Source organism: Ambystoma mexicanum, chromosome 5p (assembly GCF_040938575.1).
Source record: "Ambystoma mexicanum isolate Mex_15411 chromosome 5p, UKY_AmexF1_1, whole genome shotgun sequence".
Taxonomy (NCBI): Eukaryota; Metazoa; Chordata; class Amphibia; order Caudata; family Ambystomatidae; genus Ambystoma; species Ambystoma mexicanum.
In genome coordinates, this window is record NC_090930.1 from 55,685,004 (window position 1) to 55,709,601 (window position 24,598).

At 46.6% G+C, this 24,598-nt stretch overlaps 1 protein-coding gene across 1 annotated transcript in view; it reads left to right on the forward strand.

Moving 5' to 3' along the window:
* The window catches only part of TEX11 (testis expressed 11), a 3,096,519-nt gene that overhangs the window by 982,186 nt on the left and 2,089,735 nt on the right, over window positions 1-24,598 (forward strand). Inside the window, exons 8-9 of the mRNA XM_069612434.1 lie at window positions 8,649-8,729; window positions 13,090-13,175. Of these exons, the coding sequence (XP_069468535.1) occupies window positions 8,649-8,729; window positions 13,090-13,175 (167 nt within the window). The remainder of the gene's footprint in view (window positions 1-8,648; window positions 8,730-13,089; window positions 13,176-24,598) is intronic.

Sequence of the window (24,598 nt, forward strand, 5' to 3'; positions counted from 1 at the left end):
CAATCTTAAGTCTCTCCTTCAGCTCCTGTTCCATCTTGGGCTGTCGGTGAACTGGCGGAAATCTTCCATGACGGTCTCGCAGGACTTGATTTTCCTGGGTTTTTGCTGGAACACGATCGACTGCAGAGTGTACCTGACCGGGGACAGGATGGCGGATCTGTTAGCCACGTGTTAGATGTTTGCGCAGTCGGAGAGCATGTCGGCCTGGTGGTTCCAGAGGCTTCTGGGCCTCATGGCCTCGTGTGTGTTGGCTCTTCCTCTTGCTCATCTCAAGATGAGGCAGACCCAGATGGCTCTTCGGAGTTCTTGGCGTGAGGCTGTGGACCCGGATTCCAAGCTGATAATGATTCCGGCTTCCATGAGAGTGGACCTGGAATGGTGGTTATCTCTCAGCAACCTGTCGCTGGGTGCAGGGTTTCAGGACCCAGTCCCTACGGTGACGATCATGACAGACTCCTCCCTCCTGGGGTGGGGTGCGACGTTAGATCCTCTTCAGGTCTCGGATCTCTGGTCGCCCCCGGAAAAGCTCCTCCATATAAATCATTTAGAGTTTCTGGCGATCTTCCTAGTGCTCAGGGCGTTCAGACCGGTCGTAGCCAACAAAGTGGTCCGCATACGCACGGACAATGTGGTGTCGACGTATTACATCAACAAGCAAGGGGGAACCAAGTCTCCTCCTCTCGTGGATCTGTCCATCCAGATTTGGGAGTGGGCTCTGCTTCATGGTGTTTGGCTGCTTGCAGTGCACATCCCGGGCCAGCTGAATGTCACAACGGATGCTCTCAGCTGGCTGACAGTGGTCAGCTATGGGTGGGAGTTGAAGGCGGAGGTCCTCTCGTGGATTTTCTTGCGTTGGGGCACACCGGAGGTGGACCTCTTCGCTACGGCAGTAAACAAGAAGCTTCCTCAGTATGCCTCCAGAGGGGGGCTGGGAGCCTCCTCTCTGGGGGATGCTCTCGAGAGTCCAGCGCACAACATGAGAGCTTACGCCTTCCCGCCTCTGCCTCTAGTCCATCGAGCGATTTGGAAGCTGAAGAACTCGGTGAACTGTTCCCTTCTGCTCATAGCCCCGTGGTGGCCGGCCAGGTTTTGGTTCTAAGAACTTCAACACCTGTCGGTGTATCCGCCGATCAGGTTTCCAGTGACCCCCGATCTTCTTTACCAAGGGGAACAGCAGATGTGGCACCCCTCCCCACAATCGCTCATCTTGGCGGCATGGTGCCTGAGTTCAGGTCTTTAGAACATCTTAACTTGTCTGCAGATAACATGCCTATTATCCAGGCAGCCAGGAAAACCTCGACTAGATCCCAATACAGAAGGAAATGGCTCAGGTTCTGTCATTGGTCTTTGGAAAAACAGTTGAACCCAAGGGGGGCTACGATTGACACGGTGCTGTCCTTTGTATCCTTCCTAGCAGAGTCGGGTGTTCACGTTCTGTCATGCAGAACTTACCTTTCAGCGGTCTCCGCGTATCTTTCTACGGACCAATGTTCTTACTCTCCAGTGGTTAGGAGGCATTTTGCAGGCTTGACACGCCTCTACCCTCCAATTCGTAGTCCGCATCCGTCGTGGGACCTGAATGTAGTCCTGACAGCATGGTGCCACAAGCCTTTTGAACCAATGGCTACGGTGGACCTCAAGTACCTATCCTGGAAAGTGTCCTTTCTGGTCACTGTTGCGTCTGCGAGGCGGGTGAGTGAGCTCCAGGCCTTGTCGGTGGAGCATCCCTTTTTGGTCTTTCACAAGGATAAGGTAGTCCTACGGACAAATCCTGCTTTCCTGCTGAAGGTGGTAACTGAATTACATCTGAATCAGTCGATCTCCCTGCCGGTCTTTTTTCCGAACCCTACCACAGAGGCAGAAAGGGTTCTGCATTGTCTTGATGTCAGAAGGGCTTTTAAGTTCTATCTGGACAGAACTTCCGAGCTTAGCAGTTCTTCTCAACTGTTTGTGACTTTTGGTAACCCTCAGCATAAGCAGGCGTCTAAGGCGACTATTTCTTGGTGGATCGCCGCCTGCATTACGGAGTCTTTCACTGTCCAAGGGCTGAAACCTCCTAAGGGTATTCATACACACCTGGTGCGGGGCAAGGCAGCCGCGGTTGCTTGTCAGAAATATGCAGCTACTTGGCCTCCCCATCTGCTTTTTGTAAGCATTATTGTCTTGACATGAGCTCAAGAGCTCAGTTTGGTCAGGCTGTGCTGAAGAACCTTTTTCAGTAGGGGTATTTCCATCCACCTGTAGTTACTGTTAGGAGTGCTTGGGAATCTCCCATAAGTATGGAGGAAAGGGGACGGGACGTAGGAGTATAACCAGGTTACTCACCGTAGTGACCACCTTACTCCTAGTCCATAGTCCCCTTTCCTCCATACGCCCGCCCGCCGTCCCCTCTAATAAGGTTCCTCTGTTATTGCTAACAGGTCTTTGACCTGGCGATAGAAAAGGACTGATGGGCGATGTGCGGGGCGGAGCCAAGGTGGGTGGGGTTACGGCCTTGTGCCGGGCCCCGCGCAAAAAAGAGAGGAAGGACACATTTTTGAAAAAAAGTTTTGGATGCTTTTTACAAAGTGCTCCGGTCCCGTCCCACAGGACGGAGAGATGTCCCATAAGTATGGAGGAAAGGGGACTATGGACTAGGAGTAAGGTGGTCACTACGGTGAGTAACCTGGTTATTTATTTACTCTCCCTATTTGTCTCTCTATTGCTTCCTCACACGGTCGTTATTCATGTCTGCCGCTACACCCATGACTGTCACTAGAACTCTGTTTCTGTTGCTACATCTATTGCTTTTGCTATCCCTTCACTGACACGTTTCTTTCTGCTGCAGCCTCTTTCTCTGCTACCACCTTGTTCTCTCTCCTGCTACTGCACCCTATATAGACCCCACCCTATACCTTCATTTTTCAGGTGAAGAAATAGGGTAAGGTTTTAAAAGTAACTCTGGTTGTGCTTTTGTTTAATACTGAAAAATGTGTTTATGATGCAGGCGTGGAATATTCTTAATGCTAAGATGTTTGCTACAGGCGCTACATGACTCAAGCCGCAGTGTATCGCAGGGGTTATTCAACCATATTTTAAGGACCTCAGGAAGATGCATTGTTGTTATATCTGCTAGCTATGGTTCCAACCTGAGATTGATAGATTTTACAAATTTAAGACCTCTGCATCAGTGCATTAAGCCACTAAGAATACTAAAATACACTAAGACATTAGTAAACCATAATTTAGAAAAGGTATCTGGCCCAATGTATTATGTGGTTTCTCTTAGGAGCCATATACAGCATACTTGTATGGGAGATTTGTTATATAGACGGCAACCTGTTGCACAGATGTTGCCCTAACATTAAGATCCTGGCCCGACTTGAGACATGCATGAGACTTAATGCATATTTTGGAGAGATTAGCAGGAAACAGGCAATTTTTGGCATAGTGTGTTTTACAGCAACAGCAATGATTTTTTTCAGAATAGAAAATGTTTTTGTAGCAAAATGACAAAGGTTAGACGACTTCATCAGTAAACTGTTTTTAATGTTACAGTGAAAGGTCTCATTAAGGCAACTGTCCAGTTGTATTTGCAGGAATAGTTTGTAATTATTTTGTAACTGGCATTATCTGTACCTCACAGCGCATACAATAAAAGACAATGAGCCTCATAATATGATTCTGGCGGCAGCCGTGCCGGTAAAAACGGCACGGCTCCCGCCAGAGTCATTTTCTTTCCGGCGCCCAGCGATTGGGACTTACCGGGGCATTACAGCCCGGTGGTCCTTATGGCGGGGCCCGGAAAAAAGAAAATCCCCATTTGAGTCCCATTGGACTCAATGGGAAGGGGGAGGATGGATGCACCGGCACTGTATATAACAGTGCCGGTGCATCCGTCAAGATCTGCGAGCGGGTGCCTTTCCACCCGCCAGGTCAGACCTGGTGGGCGGAAAGGCACCCGCTTGCAGAACTCGTAGTTTGCCGGCCTGGAAACAACAGTACCGGCAAGTTTACCGGTATCGTTGTTTCCAGACCGGCAAACTTTTAATGAGGCCCAATGTGTAAGTGGAGAAGAGATTTGCAAGCAAAACCTACACCTGCTTTTTAAAATCTGTATTCTTCATTTAGAGCTGTAGTCTGCTAAACAGTGGGCGTTCCTGCAATAAGTAATTGGATGGTCTTGTGTAGTTGTTTATAATATAACTTTACTGCCTTTAAGTGTTGCAAGGAAATATGGTATTAGGCCTTTCAAGAAGGGTTTTACAAGAAATATCAGTACTGTCACTGCTTTCTTGTAAGAAAATGTGTGAAATTGACTTAACATTCTGTCAAAAAAACGGCTGAAGAAAAAAAGATTTGAAATTGTACACACGTTTTAAATGCTAGAAAAGTGTCACTTGTACACAAGCTGTTTCTATAATTTATATTTTCTTGGTGTGCGAATCCTTAAAGGAATGGGTTTTGGAGGCACACTTGCTCTGTTTTATTTAGATGCAACTTTTGTCTTAGCTCACAGGGTGAGGCTGACTGGCGTGATTTCTGCACGTTCCCAGGAGGCTAATTCAGCAGGCGCTGAAACCAGCTCCTGCCTTGGACTTTCAAAGCGATTACCAGGAGCACTTTTATCTTTACCAGGAGATAAATAGCGCCCAGCAGCCCTGAATTTCGATCCCTGGATATGTAGCTCAGGGTAATGGACATAAAGGAGAACATCGTCTGCACACAAAGAGATAACATTTGTTTGTCCATCCACCGTGATACCTGCCTCTCAGGACTGGGTCTTGAAAATGGTTTCAACGATAACACAAACGAAGTGGGCGGGAGCGGCCATTCCTGTTGTGTGCCCCTGCTCTGCTGCTATCGAGGCGAGATCTCCCTGCCAGTTTTCACTCTTGCCAGGGGCATTGATACATCAGCCGTATCCATTTTAGCATGGTCTTGCCTATCCCCATTCTAACTAATACCTGAAAGAGCCACTCTCACTCCACGGAATGAAATGCTTTAACTGCGTCTATGACCACAACCGCAAGATCCTTGTCTCACTCTCCCACCCTCTCCATGACGTGATGTAAACCCTGCAGATTTGTAGTGGTGTTTCTCCATTCTATTAAGCCACACTGGTGTCATGGTGGACAAGTCGGGTCACACGCCCTGCTAGTCTGTTAGTTAAAACCTTGCCCATGATCTTACCGTCCACATTCAATAAGGAAATGGGGCGGTAGGATTCTCAAATGCACAGATCCTTTCCAGGTTTTATTAGTGTCACTATTATGGCCTCCCACATGGACTCCGATAACATGCCTTTCTGAAATGCCGCTTCATAGAGTAACTCCAGTTTAGGGACTAAGAGATCTTCATATGTTGAGTAAAATTCTGGCTGGAGACCATCCCCTCCCAGTGACTTCCCCGTGCCCAGAGAACTAATTGCTCCCCTTACTTCGCCCTCTATGCTTGGGCTTTCCAATGTCCTTGCGGCCACGGCCGTCAGACTCTGCAGATGGGCTTGGTCCAGTACCTCCCTCAGACCATCGCTATTGATTGGCCCCCTGCTCTTATATAGCTCTGCATAATAGTCCCGAAAGATTCCATTAAAGTCCCTCTGTCTTATAGCCTTCTTCCCCCCTCCATGACAATCCAAGTGATTGTCCCTGAAGAGACCTGCGCTGTAGCCCTAGTTCTTTGCTCCTGCAGCAGTTCCGCACCACAAAGGTAGGCCCTAGTCATGTACCCCTCTAACTGTTGTATCCGGGCTTCGGTGTCACTCAGGCGAGTCAATAGTTCCGCTCTCATCCCATGAGGTGGCGATACATTTACCCCTGATAGTGGCTTTAAATGCGTCCCACAGGACCCCATAGTCTCCCAGTGATCCCTCATTAAAGGTAAAGGAGTCGGTAATGGCCTGCCCTATGTCTTCCCTGAAATGCATGTCTGCGAGTGCTTCCGTCTTTAACCTCCATATGTGTACTGCACTTCTTCTCTTGCCCCATGTCTTTGTGGCGCATAAGGGGGCGTGATCCAACAATGTTTTCCCCAGGTAAGTTGCCCTCTGGTATTCCAGGAAACAATCCCTACTGACCAACAAAAAATCTGTACATGAATGAGAACTGTGGCGGTGGGAATAGAAAGAATAGCCCCGTTCCTCCTCCTTCTGGTCGCGCCATAAGTCAACCAGGTCGAGCCTGGACACTGTCTTCTGCAGAGACCTCATTGCTGTTGGTTTGTATGCTGTGCCAGGTCCCTGTGTGTGCATCTGGCAGTTAAAGTCTCCTCCCCATTCATCTCCCTGTATACCGGACCTCCCAGCAATTGTATCACACTCAGAAAATATGAATCATTGTCTCCGTCGGGGCGTATGAGTTAATAATGCAGATCTCCCTGCCGTGTAGAATCCCCGGGAGAATCAAGGTTCTACCTTCCTTGTTCCTTATGACTTTGGTGATCTGCAGGGGGTCCCTCTCGCTACGCATGTTAAGACCCATCTCGAGTAGGTGGAAAGTGTGATCCATAAATCCCCCTCCCCATATCGTTTTCACCTTCTCAAACTCTGTTTTCGTCAAATGAGTTTCCTTTAGCGGTGTCACTTGCACCCCTCATCTTTTTAGGGAGCTTACTATATCTCTCCTTTTCTTAACATGCCCATCCCTCACACATTTCAAGTTATAATGGTGAGTGTACCCATTTCTAGTAAGTTTGCTCGATCCTTCATCCCCCTTTGCTGCCCTCTCCCCACTGCCCCTGCATTGCCTTTGACATAGGCGAGAATCTGAGTTGGAGATCTACCCTACTCTTCACCCCCACGCCCATTTCCCCCTCTCTCTGTTTCCCTCCATTTTCATAGCTTAAATGCACGCATGTCTTCCCCTGCCCGTTTGCACCCCGCCCCAGAGTTTAAGCTCCCTTTTTCCCTCACATAAACATTTTCCAACTGTCAACAAACACTGAAACCTTGCCCACAACAGGAGGGATTGTGTAATGAATACCTGCACTTTGTGTGCTGGGCGGTAAGTCGCTCACGTTGGGGGGGTGAAACAATCAACCTACACCTGGGGCAGAGTGCCCACCTATGTCCCAAAAGAGGGGGCAGCACAGTAGGGACTAGGTGACCCTTTGAGGGGACTGTGAGTCAGTACCGAGGTATTTTACTGCCATATGCAGTTTGTTTTTGGTTTGTGTGTCATGTTTGGCTTCAGAAGGCTGGTTGGTTCTGAATGGATGGTGATTGGTGTTCTTTGTGTCAGAATGTCCGGGTGGGTTCTCAGTATTTGTTATAGTGCCGGTGTGCAGTTATGGGGTTCGGTGAGGTGCTGCAGGAGGGGGCACGGTGACACTTGTTATTAACTCATTGTTTCATGCATTTTCCTTTAGGAGGGTGAGCGGAGTGAGGTGCCATCGTCTTTCTTTTGTTTTATCCCTCATGCATTTGACTTTTAGCACCTGCAGCACAGTGGTTTTTAACCTCTTGCTGTTAGGCATTTTAGGTGCTTATGGTCACTCTTGCACAGTAGTGTAATGCAAATGAGCAGAATATCAAGACTAGTTGCTTAATTTAAAAGAAAGACAATTTCAAGTAATTGATGTGGCTTGTGCCTTATTAAATCTTTTTGAATAGGCGAGAATTGTCTGTGTGCGCTGCTAGAAATCTTCTGAGCGGCACCCAGAAGGAAGCTGGGCAAGCGCACACGTGCACAGCTTAGAGGGAACATTGGCTGCAGGTATTTTACTGCCATATGCAGTTTGTTTTTGGTTTGTGTGTCATGTTTGGCTTCAGAAGGCTGGTTGGTTCTGAATGGATGGTGATTGGTGTTCTTTGTGTCAGAATGTCCGGGTGGGTTCTCATTATTTGTTATAGTGCCGGTGTGCAGTTATGGGGTTCGGTGAGGTGCTGCAGGAGGGGGCACAGTGACAGTTGTTATTAACTCATTGTTTCATGCATTTTCCTTTAGGAGGGTGAGCGGAGTGAGGTGCCATCGTCTTTCTTTTGTTTTATCCATCATGCATTTGACTTTTAGCACCTGCAGCACAGTGGTTTTGGTTCCACGTGTTGCATTTTAGTTTAGTCTATGTTATGTTCTCTTTTGGTGCTGCAGTTTATTTTTATTTGGTCTATAAGCGCGGTTCCAGCTGCATGCAGTTGAGGGTCCACCAATTGTTATTGATTTGTGTTACAGTTATTTGGTTTGCGTGGTGGCCACATGTTGACTGAGTAAGGGAGCCTTATCGCTGTGTAGTGGTGGTATGGATGAGTTGATGGTGTAGCGTATCCTGGTGTAGTCTACTGTTTTGTTATGGTTGGAGTTGATTATTGACGGACAGAGAGGTGTTATGATCTCAGGTTGGGGTTGCATTGCAGAGCTATTGGAATGTTGCAGAATTTCGTGAGGTCATCATGGAGTGTTGGGTGTGTGACTCCTAGAGGGATTCTAAGAGTGGCTGTTACACCTAGGGGCTGGCTGATGTTAATGTGCCAGTGACCTGACTATGGAATGCACCTTTACGTCTCTTACCCCATGTGTACCAGAGGATAATAAACATGCCTTAGTGAAGCTTGTGTCCTGGGTCTTCCTGCAGATAAACCCACAACATTTTGGCAGACGAACCCACAACATAATGCTTAGACTAGATAGAGTGCCCATTCCTATGAGTAACATTTCATCTTTCTTCCTTAGGCAGTTGCTCAAGGCAACTTTTTGAAAGCATCACCTTGTGTGCAGCGGTGTAAGGAGATGTTGATGAGGCTCCCAAGGGAGGTATGTGAAGGTGCCCACTTACTATGTTCTCTTTCTAGCACTTCCTGTTCCAGCCAATCTCGCTTCCAAATCTTAATATTTTTGGATATGTTATGTTATGCATCTTTTATACTGTGCCAATCACCACTGTTGTGGTTTTACAGCACCATACCTTGTCTGAGAAATTGGCATATTGGGGATAGTTAGAATTTGGTGGTATCTCTGTGGTAAGACCACAGAGATACCACCAACAGTATTACCAATACCGCCACTTGGTCTGGCGGTATTACCGCTGGCGGTAATACCGCTGGATTACAAGTGGCTGTTTGGCACTGAAAGTCCCCATTTTATGGAGTCGATATGACTCCATTGGGGATTTTTGACGGTATTACCACCAGCGGAATTACTGGCTCCCGCTTCATGCTAGAGGTAGATCCTCCACTTTACCTCCAAAATTCATCGGAATTACCTTCTGGTAATTACACTGGTGGTAATACCGCCAGCGGGAAAAATTGTGGTTATTGGACTTACCTCCACTTTTCTCCCACACCAAGAGACTAGTAATGAAGCCCACTATGCCCTCACGTGGGTTAAATCACACCATGCTCTGTGGAGAAAGAAGAATGGACAACAGGACAGTAGTGAGTGTGGAGGCGGAAGTAGGGCTACTAAAGGGCAATTGTATGCCAAGAGAATGGGAAGGAACGATAGGATTGTTGGTGGAAGCAATGAGATTACATGTGGGATAGGCGAAAATATAGGATCAAAGGACTGCTGATCCAAAAGAGGGCATTGATGTGATTTTTCTGCATTTTAAAGGGCAAACACAAAAAAAGACTGCTTTCTTTTGCTCGATTTTGTGTGCCCTTCAAAATGCCGATAAAAATGTCATTCTGAATCGCTCCCTCCCCCCTCTGGAAGGCGATCACTCTCAAACCCTCTCTCAAACCGGCAGGATTGCTAGAAAACTCCCACTCACCCGAAACCTCCCTTCAATCCCCCACACTCCATTCCCAGCCCAACACATTCCCCTTCCCCTCCCACGCAGATAGTCACACAAACATATTTACCCGATTCCCACTTCCCCACTCACTCACAAACACACACACAAATCACACCCCAAAAAACACTTACCTAACTCCCTTGACTTCCCTTGCCTGGCCGCGTCTGTCACACACTGCACGCACTCGTGTGCAGAAGGTGTATGACAGTTTGATTTAGAAAGACCGCTTGGATCAGACTCTGAGCGGTCTTTCTAAATCAGTCTTTTTTCATTTCGAGAAATTAAAAAATACCGTATTTTCCAGTGACATTGGTTTCTATTCTCACGAAGATATGTACTAGAATGAATCATCTATGATTGTGTGATGGCCCCAAGATGTGCTTAGGAAACCCTTGAAGTGTGGAGGTCAGAATAGTTAGGTAGCACTGTCTAGGCATCCCCTGCAAAACCCAGTGTAAACTGTATCAATTCCAACAGTCAGAAGTGACAGAGCTAATAGTTGGCTATGCAGAGGTGTGAATTGCATGACCATAAAAGGAGAGGAGGTAAAGGAAGTGAAGACCAGCATATAAGAGCCACACTTAGATGGCATCTACATTCATGCAAATGTACTAATGTGTACTGTGAGGGTCGTATAATGGAACAATGGACAGTAATGTGTATGCCTTGGCCAGCTTGTTAGCACTGAGCAGTTACAAAACGGGTACACATGTCTGTTTGGGTTTCTGTCTCATAGTTTTCACTTTTTTTCCCACCCTCCGGCAGATAACTAAACTTGCTTTCAATTAAATACGTTATTCATACACACAAGAACAGAAGACATATGGGCCTCATTACGAGTCCGGCGGTAACCGAGGCAGTAAAACCGCCTGGTTACCGCCGGACTCGTATTACCATTCCGCCTCCGTGACTCCCGGAAATACCAGGGCATTACGACCCTGGTGTCCCGGGAAGTCCGGAGGCAGAATTCGGTAAATCCCCATTCCCATTGAGTCCCATAGGACTCAATGGGAATGGGGAAGTGGAAACACTGGCACCATCTCGTGATGGTGCTGGTGTTTCCACGTCTGCCTGCAGGCAGGCGGTGTTAAACCCGCCAGGTCAGCCCTGGCGAGAACATCACCTCCCGCCTGCAGGAGTCGGGATCGGGCGGTCCGGAATTAACAGTGGGGGCGGGTTTACCGCCACTGTTAATTCCGGACCGCCCGACTTGTAATGAGGCCCATAGTGTCCCCATTGTGGTTTTGTTCCACACGGTGGGCTGTCTATTTCACATTTGTTCTTATCTATGTGAAGCGCTCCTCACCTGTGTTTTCGTTGTTACAGTGGCTCTCGCTCCTTGGCTTGTCCAATTCTGCTCTTCCTCTTGATTTGTAACAGATGATGCATGCTTTTATAGAGACAAAGGAAAAGCTCAAACCTCCTTTATCATCACAATTGAAATCACGCTAATAAGAGTCAGTTGGACTGGAGACTTACCCGTTTTAAGGGATGAGTTAATAGCATATTATGGAAAGTACAGACATAGAAGAATGGTGGAATGTAAAAGTATAATATCCTATAAGGCCTAATGGGAAGTGATAATTGATAAGGATAAACTAATTTAAGGAATTAGACTACCAGATACAGCCCCGGACACTTAGAATAGAAGGTATTTACATGCAGCAGAGTCTTGGACTCTTCTTTACAGAGAAAAGCATGTAGAAAATAACAGTATTAGATCATGTTACTACCACAATGCATGTAAACAGTCGTAAGGGGAAGTTGGCTCTACTTAAATGCCTATTAATTCTGAATGAGACACATTTTGATTCATGTATTAAAGTATTGCAGAGCTGAGGGGCTAGATTGGCGAAGGAGGATCCACCTATTTTTTTAAATAATTGGGCACTATGAGTGTAATGAGGTCTGTCGGTCCCAAGTTAAGAGAAGGTAGATTTGCCTTTAGTTTCAATTGCAGGAAAAGCAGGACATTTAAGATTGTATATTGGGATTTTAAGGCAATTCTCTTACCCACTGGGAGCCAATGCTGTGATATAGAGCTGGAGATATCAGGTCCCAGATACCAATCCATTGAAGCGTGTGGACAGCTGCATTTTGGACTTAATGGAGTATTGAAATGAAGTAGGGGAGGTGCTGAGGTATACATTACTGGTATATTCTAGCACAGAAGGTACAATAGGAATGATTATTCTGTATTTCTGTGGAAATGCAAGGAAAGGAAGCATTTGCCACTGGTGCCATAGGTGTCTTCAAGCCTGTTTTGGTACTGGCGTGGTCTCGGGATACAGAGATTAAAGTATGTGATTATACCCAGATGTTTTACTTTTGTTGAGAATTTCTGTATTTTCTGTGATAAGTAATCAGTGATTGTGTTCCATCAAATGATCATGTTTTTGAATGCACTCCCCAGTGTTAAAAAGGATGAATATTTGTTTACAATCTTTATCTAGGTATTGTACGAGTAGTAATGACAGGAGGGCTTTAAAGACCTAATATAATCCAGGAGTTGAGAGGGATAGAGTTTTAAAAGAAGTTGTTGGACAGAGGAACTTCGGGGCACCCTTAACAAGCATTTCTTGAAGTTTGATTGAAATCAGTCCAGTTTGATTCAATGGCAGCGGTCTTTTAAAAAGGATGAGATCCAGTCTGGAGGCTTATCTCTAATGCTCATTGCAAATAAAGGAGGAGAGGACAGGGAAAGTTGTGAAAATAAGGGAGTTGAAGGGGCAAGAACGTAGATGGTTGGAAGAAGCGACAATCAGGTGGAAGGAGAGAGGTTGGGGAGGTGAAAAAAGAGAGACAGAGGAAGACAGACCATCAGGAGGAAGGAAGGAGAAGAATGGGCAGGGGAGTAGCCTCTAGTTTGTATTTTGTATTTGTATTTATTGTTTTATATAGCGCCTTAATCCAAGGCGCTTGTTGGAGGGCAGTGAGGATTTTCTTGGCTCTACAGGGCCTGGAGGCAGTAAGTCAGACAGTACAAGAACTACAATTTACCCATTGTCAGAGAGGGCTGGGAGCAGGAACAAGCTTGTGGTGTGGTGGGAAGGAGGTAGTCTGACAGCAAGCACCAGGAACAGACCTGTACCTTAGAGACAGACACGCAGGCACATGTGAGTATTGGCCAGGAGGGAAGCAAAATAGGTGTTACGGGCAAGATCAGGTACCTTAGACATAATGAAATGCACCAGACATTTCGCTAACTTTACATCTGCTATGATTTAGTAGTACAGTAGTTTAGATGACTCCAAAGTATGCAAATGAGAACCATTGTATGTATCCTTTGTTTTTTCCTTACCACATACATACTGTATTAATGCTTTATGCTTTTGCTCCAGAGAAGATTAACATTTCAGTTTAATCTTTATCTTTCAGACAGCATATCTGTCAGTTTTGTGCTACAACTTTGGAATAGAAACATACGAACACAAGAAATATGAAGAGAGTTCCTTTTGGCTAAGGTAACTTCATTATGCAAACTCAAAAAGAGCTGTTCTTCTGAATGAATAACCATGTTTCTCCACAATGTGATCTTCATTATGATCCCACACTAGCACATTCCAGAATGCATTCCAAGAGAAATATCTCTTTGAAATTCAACCAGTGGACTATAATCCAAAAATATATATCAAATCTTCTTTTAAATAAATGTAGGTAGCAATAAAAGAGGGACATATTAGCAGGTGACCAATTTTGCCTGCTTTAATGCACTCACTTGGACTCACTTGGAAAAAGAAAAGCAAGAAATAAGATACCTGTAAATGCTTCCAATATTCTGCACATATAGTGCAAACCTACAGTGTCATTTAAACTTAAATTCATGGGAGAGGATCTATACACTTCTGTGCTTTTTAGGCTATTTTTTCAGCTTTTTTGGTCCTCTTCCAATGTTGTTGGGCTTTACCCGTTGTCTTCCATCATTGTTGACATTTTGCCTACACACAAAAATAATGTTTCTGTCAGGATTTCATGCTTGTCTTAGTCTTTCCTGCCATGCAGTTCTTTGCCATGCTAGCCCTGTTTTACAGGTGCCCACAGCGTGGTGGTAAAATAGCAAACCATGATCTGCATAACGTGTGCATGTACAATTTGCCCGAAGACTCCTTCATTGAGGATATCTCAGTCTGTCAGCACATGCCTGCAGATGCTTGAGAGAAAGTTCGGTAAAGAAGCTTCACGCAACATTCTTTCTCGTGAGCCGCTCCAGATCTGGCTCTTCAAGCTCCATTACAGTCAGACTCTACATCCCCATGCCAGTCTTCTAAGCCCACAATGACAACGGACAATGTAATCATCTTAAGCAAGTTGATAGTCAGAGCAGGCAAGAAGCTCAATATCCCAATGATAGTGACTGTGAAGATACCATCTGTTATATCTGATACCTTACAAGAACATAGAGCCTCTAGACCTCTGTGTTAGGGTGCATTACCTTGAGGCCCCTTTGCTCAAGGTCCTCAGGTACCACTTCCTGACTTATGTATGACTATTGGGTCCCTCAAGCTCACCATGCTCTCTAAGTCATAGTCGTGGCAGGGAAACCACATGCCTCACTCAAAGGAGGTGGAATGGGGTGGTTCCAAGGTAAAGTTCATAGGATACCAAATAAGAGAAGGTCCACACATTGTTTGTGTAAACAAGATAATCTTTATATCAAAGAAAAGTGAACACAAACAAGTAAGTAAAACTATGTAAAACAGAGATGTCACAATGTAACAAGTTAGTATAAATTTCTAATGAGAGTTATTTTAGAGTCATCAGTCCTTCCTGAAAAAGAAACCACAGTAACAGGTATGCAAAAGGCTTTTTCGGATGAGGCAGATGAGTTTGCAGGGACCAAGACAGACCAGTGTTAGGGCTCGGCGAAATTTAAACAAAACCCTCACTGTTCCCCTATATATGCCAGTGCTGCAGGAGGGTGATTGTGAGCAGACCCAGATTGTGATTCCTCCATTAAGTGGTTTGGAGGCAAATTTACCATCTTTACTGCTCACTGATCACCCACCCATTCAAGCGCCTGGTTTTCCATCGATATGTGTGGGCAGTGAGCCTGGGTTGTGGGTAACTCAAGCAGCTTTTCGGGGACCCACCTTGAGCTTACCAACCAACTCGAGGGATGGGGCCAGGGCTACCCAGGACACCACCACAGAAAAAGGGGAGGGAAACTTGGGGATCAAAGAGAGCTGCCACAGCTGCAGTTTAGTGCTGTCCGAGCTTGTGTCAATAAAACAGCTCGTCTTGTCTTTAATGGAATCAATTAGAAAGAAAGCACTTGCAGTGAAACATTGTCTAACTTGGAGAGTCAGTGCAGGGCCCTGATTGTGCATGATGCACTAAGGTCAGTTGGATCACCTACTCATGACCGTTGCATCAGACCACCCAAACAAAGCAAAGAAAGCAGAGTGCTTCTTGAAGGGAATATATCCAAATTAACCACACCAAGTTCCTTAAATGGCGCAAAGATGACCCAAGGACTGCCGGTGGCTGGGCGTCTCCAGGATTTGTGGATACCCGAGAAGGCTTCTAAGGGTCTGGTCCAGGAATTGCCCAACACACACTACAAATTAAATGGGCCCTCCTCCAACCAGACAATATTGCGGCATGAATTCCCAAAGCCGTCATCGAAGCGGCATGAACCAAGGAATAAATGTCTACATTGGCTGCGTTATGTAAAGGGATGCCGCTTTGTAACTGGGGAGCACATTGTGGGCTGCACTAAGATATCAAAACCGGGGCAGGACATCCCAGACTCTGTTGAAATAAAGCTCACTGATCCCAAACTGGCTAAGGGACATACTGAGCAGTGCAAGGTCATGTAACACCCTGTCTAATAGTGCAATCATAGTGAGCCCCTGCCCTTGGGGAAAATGCTGCCGGGGCCTGTCTTGACAGGAACTAATGCGGTTCCACTGTGGGTATCATCTGTGTGGTGCCCCCTGCTCATGGTCACCAATCGTTGAAGTGGCATCACTTAGATTAAATAGTCTCTGCACCATCTTAAAGTGGCCCTGGCCCTTAAGCCCTCTCAGCGCCATGCAACTTACCTGCAAACTGACTGTTAGGAGTTCTGTTCTGTGATGTCCTAAACATTGTGATGTTTAAAAATTGTGTTGTGTAAACTTTTATGGTGTCAAGCCGAAATAAAGTTAAATGATGATGACATTTCATAACGCCAGCCACGCTGGTGAAGTCTGTCAGATTTTGATCCTTTGATCCACTTCGCCCCTCTCTGCTGTTCAGCCACCCTTGTATATCGCAAGGAGTGGCATGACGTTTCTCGTGCCACTGCGCGAATACAGCATGAAACGAAAAGTGCAATGCAAAGTATCTCGTGCCGCTGTGCGAACCTAGCATGAATCGAAAAGACACCCGAAGTTTCTTGTGCCGCTGCACGAACGTAGCACTGATCGAAAAGAGCAGTGCAAAGTTTCTCATGCCACTGCGCCTACCTAGTATGAATCGGGGAAAAATCTTTGTGAAGTTTCTTGTGCCACTGTGCAAAGCTAGTACGGATCGATAAAAAGCCAGCAAAAAGTTTCTCGTGTCCCTGCGCGAATCCAGCACGGTTCGGGGAAGACCGTGTGAAGTTTCTCGTGTCGCTGCCCAAAACTAAAATGGTTCGGAAAAGATCCACACAAAGTTTCTCATGCCACTGCCTAAAACTGGCACGGATCGAAAAAGAATTGCGCAACGTTTCTTGTGACACTGCGCAAAACTAGCACAGTTTGGAAAAAACCCACACAGCGTTTCTCGTGTCGCTGCACAAAGCTAGAATGGATCGAAAAAAGACCTGTGCGAGGTTTCTCCTCACATTTCTAAGAAGTCAAACTACCAACTGCACCTCCTCAGAGGTATTCTTCCTTTCCTCTCCTTCCCCCTGAAGGTTATTGTTTCTAGAGCTCTGGTCTCTCCAGGCTGGACTACTGCAACTGCCTCTTCCTAAATCTGCCTGCTTCTACTCTCCGCCCTCTGCAACTCATCCTGAACAGGACAGCAAGACTTGTCCTTGGCCTCAAGCCCTGGGATCATATCCCTCCAGCCCTGAAATCTCTTCACTGGCTCCGAGTGGCTGCAGGGATTAAATTCAAGACCCTTTGCATTATCCACAGGGCCTTCTGGGGCCTGGGTCCAAAATACCTTAAACTTTCCCTCCGTAAATACCTTCCTACTCGAGCTCTTCGCTCCTCCACCTCCAACTCGCTCAGGGTCAGTCGCTTCTCCAAGCAACAAGTTGGTGGTAGATCTCTTTCCTCGGCAGGGGCCTCCCTCTGGAACAGCCTCCCTGCCACCTGTAACTTGAAGAGAACCATCTCCGGTTCTGGAAGCACCTCAAGACCTTCCTCTTTGCTTCTGCTTTTGCTCTCCCTCTCTCCTGCTGATTTGTTCTGCTTAGGCACAGTGCACCTGGTTACCCTCTGATTTCTGGCCCAGGTCCATACCCACCCAGCCACTCACCTGCACTTCCCCTGACAACACTTGCACTTGGGTCTGTATCTGTTACCCTACAGTCCCCTTACTTGCACTTGCCAGACACCCATGTCTGTGCTAAAAACCTGCACTTGCCACCTTGCTTGCTGCACTACTTTTGTGTTGTTTTTATCCCATGCTCAACACTTTCCATTTCTTCCCTTTCCCTTGCACTTTACCCCTTCCCTCTCCCCTGCACTTGCACTTTCTCAATGTCACTGGGCCTAGTAAGATTGTTGTTTTGTCCTCCCTTGTTTCAACTCCCTTGCCTCATCGCGCTCTGAAACACTTGTGTATGAGCGCAATACAAATAAAATATCATATTTCATACATGAAATCAACATGGAAACGAATCACCACGCTCAGCACAAAAAAGTTCAGTGGTGCCAGAACCGTAATGCTGATTTTGCAGAACGGGCGGAAGCGGATTTCGGTGAGAATTCTGCACTTTCTGCTTCATGGAAGAAATGTTGCCCACCCCTAACCAGTATTGAGAATAGGGGCTGTCTTTGGAGGGAGAGAGTTACCTCAGTGCAAAAGTGCCCCCCAGGTTGTGTGGCACATCATCCAACTTCTAAGGAGTGGGTCTGCATGACGAGACCCCACTAAAGAGCAGATAGTGAAGAAAGATTGATTGAAATAAGCACACCATATAGGAGCCAACCACAGACGATGGACTGGGAAGGCGAGTTCAGCGTGAAGGCTAAGTACAAGCAGAGCACTTGTCTGGGGTCCTGTGGTGAAGACTCTTAGGTCAGTTCAGTTTGGAGAGTATTCAGGTGCTGGCGGTGAACAGGCACCGGATTCTGGGTCCAGCGATTCAAGCATGCTCAGTAGATGCAAACCATCCCGAGACCTAGCATTCCCAGGTGTTGTGCAGTGGTCTCTCACCAAAAGTAATAATCCACACTGTCCCAGAAAGGCATCTGAATTTTCCGGTCTGATATGGTTTCAAGGTGATTACAGCCCCCAGCCCTGGACACGCCCAGTGGCCAAAAACAGTAACTTTTCTCTCATACCCAAAACAGGGCAAACAATCATATGACCTCCCCTCAGGTCTTTGGGGCAAACAACTACAGCCTCCATTTGGATGAATGTAGGAGGGGGTCAAAAAGGACCAACCATGAAGTGGCCATATGGCTAATAAAGAGAGGTACCCTTTATTATCTGAGAGACCAAGGGGTGCTTTTGGAGTACCCCTGCTTAAGACGTCATAAGGACTCTTAAGGCAGAGCACAAAAACACAGTAATGCTTAAGATCACAAACACATAACAAACACAGAAAACACAGCAAAAAAGGGCAGGGACCTCCGAGATGTGGTAAACAGTTGCCTTTCTGTCTAAAAATCTGGTTCCATTAGTCCCTGAAATTATGCCATATACTGGGGTGACAAATCACCATTAGAAATGATCCAAGAGTGTCTCTCTCGCAAGTCTTTTTCAGTGACTGGCTGTGCTGAATGGTGGAAACCACTGCATTTGCGTTGCTTGAGAAGTGGTTGGGGCCTTCAAATTGTGGCGAGGACCCTGTGCCCTGTGCTCTGCAGTTACCAGGTACAGTGGCAGCAACCAGAGAGGTAATCCGAGAAACCGAGTCTAGCTCGCTAACGATCAGAAGATCCAGGAAGACCTAGGAAACGAGACTGATTCCTGAGTGCTCACTAGTTGTCAGATATTAAACCTGTCGGCACTGAGGAGGACAAAGAGAACAGCTCTGCTAAAAGAAAAAAGGTAAGAAGAAATCTGATGCGCAGTAGACATGAATACCTGTTCTTACCTTAAGGGCAGGTGATAGAGTGGAATGAGACAGAAGATAGTAGTCACACAATGCTGAGACCCACAAGGAGAGTCTCTGTGTGTGCACCTTCCTCCAGTGTGAGGGAACGGAGCAAAGCCGAGAAAGCACAAAGGGATGAACATCAAGATGGAAGTTCGGATTCAAAGAAAGAAACCTGAATCACCTTAGATGAAAAATTAAGAAATGCGATATGCAGTGTACGACCATACTTATGGCTGGTTACAGTGATCTAAGACCCACAGCAAACGAAGAAACATACATTAAATGACAAAGCTACAGACTGGAAAACTGAATGTTATGAAATGAGAAATGTGCATTGCATGTTAACACTGCCTGGGAGGAAACTGAGATCTAAATCCCCGGCTGAACCAAGAAATTGTGTGGCAGTACTGTATCTTGGTAGACTGAGCCCTAACTCCCTGAAAACATTGAAAAGAAAATCATTGTTTGATATTAGTGCATGCTAAGAAAGCGAGCCCAACTTCCAAAACAAACCGAGAAACTGTTCATGGTGTAAGAACACTGCACACAGGGACCCAGAGCCCAACTCCTAGAACAAAGTGGTAAAAGCATTGGCTGAGTAAAAATGCTCCATGCTGGAATACTGATTACAATTCCCAGAGCAAATTCAGAGAAAACATTTGCTGAGACAAATAATAGTGCATGCTGGATCCAATACTTCTTGAGCATCTGTAAAAGAGACAATGGACAAAGATAGTAAATGTGGATTATAGGAATTCCCTAGACATGGAAAATATATTGCTTGATTTTATGATATGATATTTTATTTGTATCGCGCTCATACACACGTGTTTCAGAGCGTGACGAGGCAAGGGAGGGGAACAAAGGACAAAACAACAATCTTACTACGGCCAGTGACATTGAGAAGGCGCAAGTGTAGGGGAGAAGGCAGAGGGAAAGTGCAAGGTAGAGAGGAGAGGTGGAAAGTGCTGAGCAAGGGATAAAGACAACAACAACTGGTAGTGCAGCCAACAGAGTGGCAAGTGCGCGGTTAAGAAGCGCAGACAAGGGGTGTCCGATAAGTGCAGGTAAGGGGTCTGTAGGGTTACAGACACAGACCCAAGTACAAGGGTTGCCAGGAGGCAGTGCGGGTGTATGGCTGGGTGGGCAGGGACCTGGGACTGAAATCAGGTTAGCCAAGTGCACAGAGCCAAGCAGACAGATCAGCAGGGGAGAGGAAGAGTGAAGGCAGAAGCAAAGAGGAAGGTCTTGAGGTGCTTGCGGAACCGGAGATGGTTCTTAAGTTTCACAGTGGCAGGGAGGCTGTTCCAGAGGGATGCTCCAGCCGAGGAAAGAGATCTACCCCCAAATCGTTGCTTGGAGAAGCGACTGACCCTGAGGGAGTTGGAGGTGGACGAGCGAGGAGCTTGAGTAGTAAGGTATTTACGGAGAGAGAGTTGAAGGTATTTTGGACCCAGGTTCCAGAAAGACTTGTGGACAATGCAGAGGGTCTTGAATTTAACCCTTGCAGCCACTGGGAGCCAATGAAGAGATTTCAGGGCTGGAGAGATACGTTCCCAGGGCTTGAGGCCAAGGACACTGTTAGGCAGAATTCAGTGCAGTTCCCTTAGGGAGCACTACACCAGATTAGGACTACAGGTGAGAGCAATAAATCCCCTTTGGCATCAGTCTGTACCACAAAGATTTAGTTGGTAGCTGTGGCTGAGGAGTCAGACTTAACTCAAGAGGGAGATGAGCAGTATTCAGGGTTTACACAATAGGCCTACTAGACTATGGAACAAGGAAACACTGACCAAGGCTTTGTATTTAAAAAGTAGGTATATATTTATTTTATACACTTCTAATAAAACACATGTATCACAGTGATCAAGCAAGTTAAATTAAGTCAAAGGACAAATATACACACACCCCAGATGAATTGTAGACCAAGTGAACCAGAGTGAAAACTGAACAAACGGCACAGTGGCCCTCATTACGACCCTGGCGGATTTCGCGGTGCTAAATGCACCGCGAAGCACGGCGGAAAGCCGTCGATAGCGCCATGGGGGTTGGCGGATTTACCACCCCATGCCGACCTTGGCGGAGCGGTAAATCCCCAATCCCCATTTTACCCTTCCCCATTCCCATTCTTGCCCCATAGGGTATAATGGGAGTGGGGAAGGAGTTAATTACGCCGCCGTAAAGTACGGCGGCGTAATTAACAACGAGGTCCCTTAGCGCCATGGTTTTCTCCGCCCGGTAAAACCAGGCGGAGAAAACCTCCATGGCGCTAAGGGAACTCGTAGTACGGCGGACGGGTCCGCCGCGATTAGCGCTGGCGGAAACCCACTCCGCCAGGGTCCTAATGAGGGCCAGTGACAACTACACACAAGGGGTACTCTACCAATTCCTCACAAGGGAGGGAAAACACAATTTATCTAGAAATAGTTTCTTATGCACCCTAGCAACACTTCCCATCAATGTGTGAACCAGTTCAGCAAGACAGTGCATCAGTATTGGCAATACTTAAAATGAAAACTGAGCAAAATGGCATTTCACAATATTTAAGAATGGGAAGGAAAGGGTAGTTAAAAGAAATGGGTGCACCAACACAGTTCTCAGTAAGAATCAATCTAAACAAAGCAGATCTAACAAATGTGACCAGAGTCAGTAGGCCTGCGCCAGAGTCAGTGGTACAGGGCAAGGGCCCAGGAACAAAATGTTCTTGTAGCTGCAGTCAAGTCTTTGGTTAACAAATTTGAAAAGGTGGTTGCAGAAATTGAAAAGACAATGTTTAAGCGAGGGGGGCGGCCAACCCAACAGGTAGGTAAAGAATTTAAAACACCTTTAGTGCTAACGCGAAGAAAGGGCGGCCTGGCGGAACAATGTACCTTTAAATGAAGAAGTGGCTCCTGCGGTGGCGGTTGTTCCTGGTAGTTCCTGCAGTTCGGGTGATCCGAGGACAGGGTACGGGAGATTCGACCAAGGCAGGCTGGGGAAGGCGATTGGCAAACTGGTTGTCCCCACCAGCTCAAGGGAAGAAGGCTCTTGCAGGTGAAGATCTTCTCTCGTCGTGTGGAGAAAAGTGGTGAGATGCTGCAGCAGGGCTTCACCGGTGGTTCAGTCGTTGCAGATGTCTTTGGCTTCTCTCCTCTTCGGCTTCTTAGTTCCAGTGGCAACGTCTTGCTCTTCCAGTCCTCAGGACCCTGCTTTTATGCAAAAAGATACCCATTCATACAGCGTAGCTGTCACTCACACAGTGGAGTGGTCATCTTGGCGGGAGACCCTCCAGCCTATCAGGATAGAGTGCGACATGGGTTGCTGAGGCAACCCTGTCCAGGGGTCCTACTCCCCCTCCCAGACAATGGACCTACCCCAGACTCAGTGGCGCCGAAAGGAGGGCTTCTTGGTAGAAGCCTGCCAAACGGACGAACAAAGGATCCCCGACCTGGGTTAGGAGTTTAGAGAAATTCACGAGAAAGAAGTTATATTAAAATTCTAGCAAATAAAACCTACCGGAGCAAAGTTAATATTAAAATGCACCGGCGGTATGTTAGAGGCTGTCAGAAAAAGTGGTAGCCTCGAACAATGGGAAAATCTCATAGGGAAATATTCACGGTCGAATATTTATGGTAGTAACCACTGCCACCAGCCAGAAATGTTTGAGAGAGGGACTGTAGGGTACCCTCTCGAAAATGAACATAGGGGAAACACTATTAACCCCTTCCAGTACCTCCATAGTAAGATGGGTTGTACTGGTTTAGTTCATAGGATTTGACGAGTAAAGTCAATGGGGACTTTACATGCCCTGGGAGACAGGAGTCAGTCCCAGGGTATGAAGTCTATGTTTGGGGGTCGCTACGACACCCCTGTGTCACTGCACTGAGGGTGTTGTGTAACACATGTGAATAAAGATGGTTCCTATGGGGTTGAGAAAGATCCCATAGTCATTAAACACAAAAATAGCCTAGACCACACATAGCAAAAATGCCTAAGAGTGGGAAAAAGAGTCTCACTCTTAGCAGGTAAAAAGAAACAAACCCTTCAAATCCAGCAAAGCTGCTGGGGACTCTTTAGGTAAGGGAAATTAGCCATAAAATGAGAATTCTCCCTAACACTCTCCCCCCTCTCCCCTCCCCCAGACTAAGGGACAGGAGGATCTAATCCACTCCTGGATGAGTCTTTTACCTCTAGTCGGTTATAAACATCCTAGAGAGACCATCAACATTTTGGTGGTGACATCCTGACCTGTGCTCAATGGTAAACTCAAAGGTTTTCCTTGGTAAGCTATATGACCTACAAACCCTTTGAGAAACATCTTTCTGTTTAAAGTTATAGGGGATCTGGTTGACCAGTCCCTCAGAGGTTGGTACAACTCCTGAACCTATGATAGGCTTTTTCAAGGGGTCCTTATAAAGGATTCCCTTAGATCTAGAGGGGCCTCCACAGTTCCTCACCACCTCTCTGTTGGGAGCAGGTTGGGTCTTAGGCCCCTTGGGTGGAAGGGCTTGGGGTTAGGCAATATACCTGCTTCCCCTTCCTCTTAGATCTAACCTTACCTACTTTAGGAGTTTCCCTCCTAATACTAGGATTTGAGTTGGAGTCTTTAGTAGAAGGTCCAACAGTCTGAAGGTTTTTGGCCTTAGACTTTTCTTTTCTGGTTTTCCACCAGCACTGAGAATTACCAGTTCTCTTACACCTAGAGAGGGGTCCAGTTGGTCTATCCACCTCTTCTTTAGAAGCAGGGGGAGTCAGAGACTGTAAAACTGGGGGAGCAATGATGGAGCTAGGTTGGGGCTCCCATTTCCCTAACATTCTAGCCTGAAACGTGCCTGGGTTAGAGGTCAACTTACTAACACCAGGGCTTGTAGTGGGGTTCTCTGTAAAGGTTCCCACAGGCTTAGAGTGGTTCCTTAAGGTGGCCTCCCTAGCCAATTTGGTTTGGTTGTGCTTCTCCATACTGGGAGGCCTGGGGGTACTGGATACTGCTCCTAAAGTTTTTAGATCATTCCCCAACAGGACTCTCCCAGGCACCTCAGTCTGAACACTGACATGAATCTTCACTGAATGAGGGCTGGTAGAATAGGAAACATCTGGACAGGGCCTTCAGAAAATTTAGTGGGACCTTTGGGTGCCTTAGCAACATCCTCAGGCTTGAATAAACTTTCATCCACTACTGTTCTGCTGGCCCCAGTGTCTCTCCTGGCAGGAGTATCCTGGCCATTGACAAGAACACTGTCCATGTAATATACTTTAGAGTTTTCTGGAAGGGAGTCATACACACCCCTATTCTGTTTGCTAACCAGACCCAAGGACTCTAAGGATACAGTTGCTTGAAGACTCCAGGGTTCTTCAGCAAAAAAATCAAAGAGAGCACTATCCATTTGTACTTCCTCCTCAGGAGTGAAGGCTAAGGAGACTGTGCTGATCCCTGCAGGTTTACCCTTGCACCTGGGATCTCCTTTGATATGGTCAGTTGCCCCACATACATAGCATGTTCCAAATGCTTTCTGGAATGGGGGCATTTGCTGACCTCTCTCTGGTTGAACACCAGAGGACTCACTAGCCCTATTTGGTTTCCTTTGGGGCTTACCCTGGTTATTTTGTTGTTTGTGGCCCTCTTTTGTATGGGAGGTATTCGAATTCTCTGGGTTCTCTTTT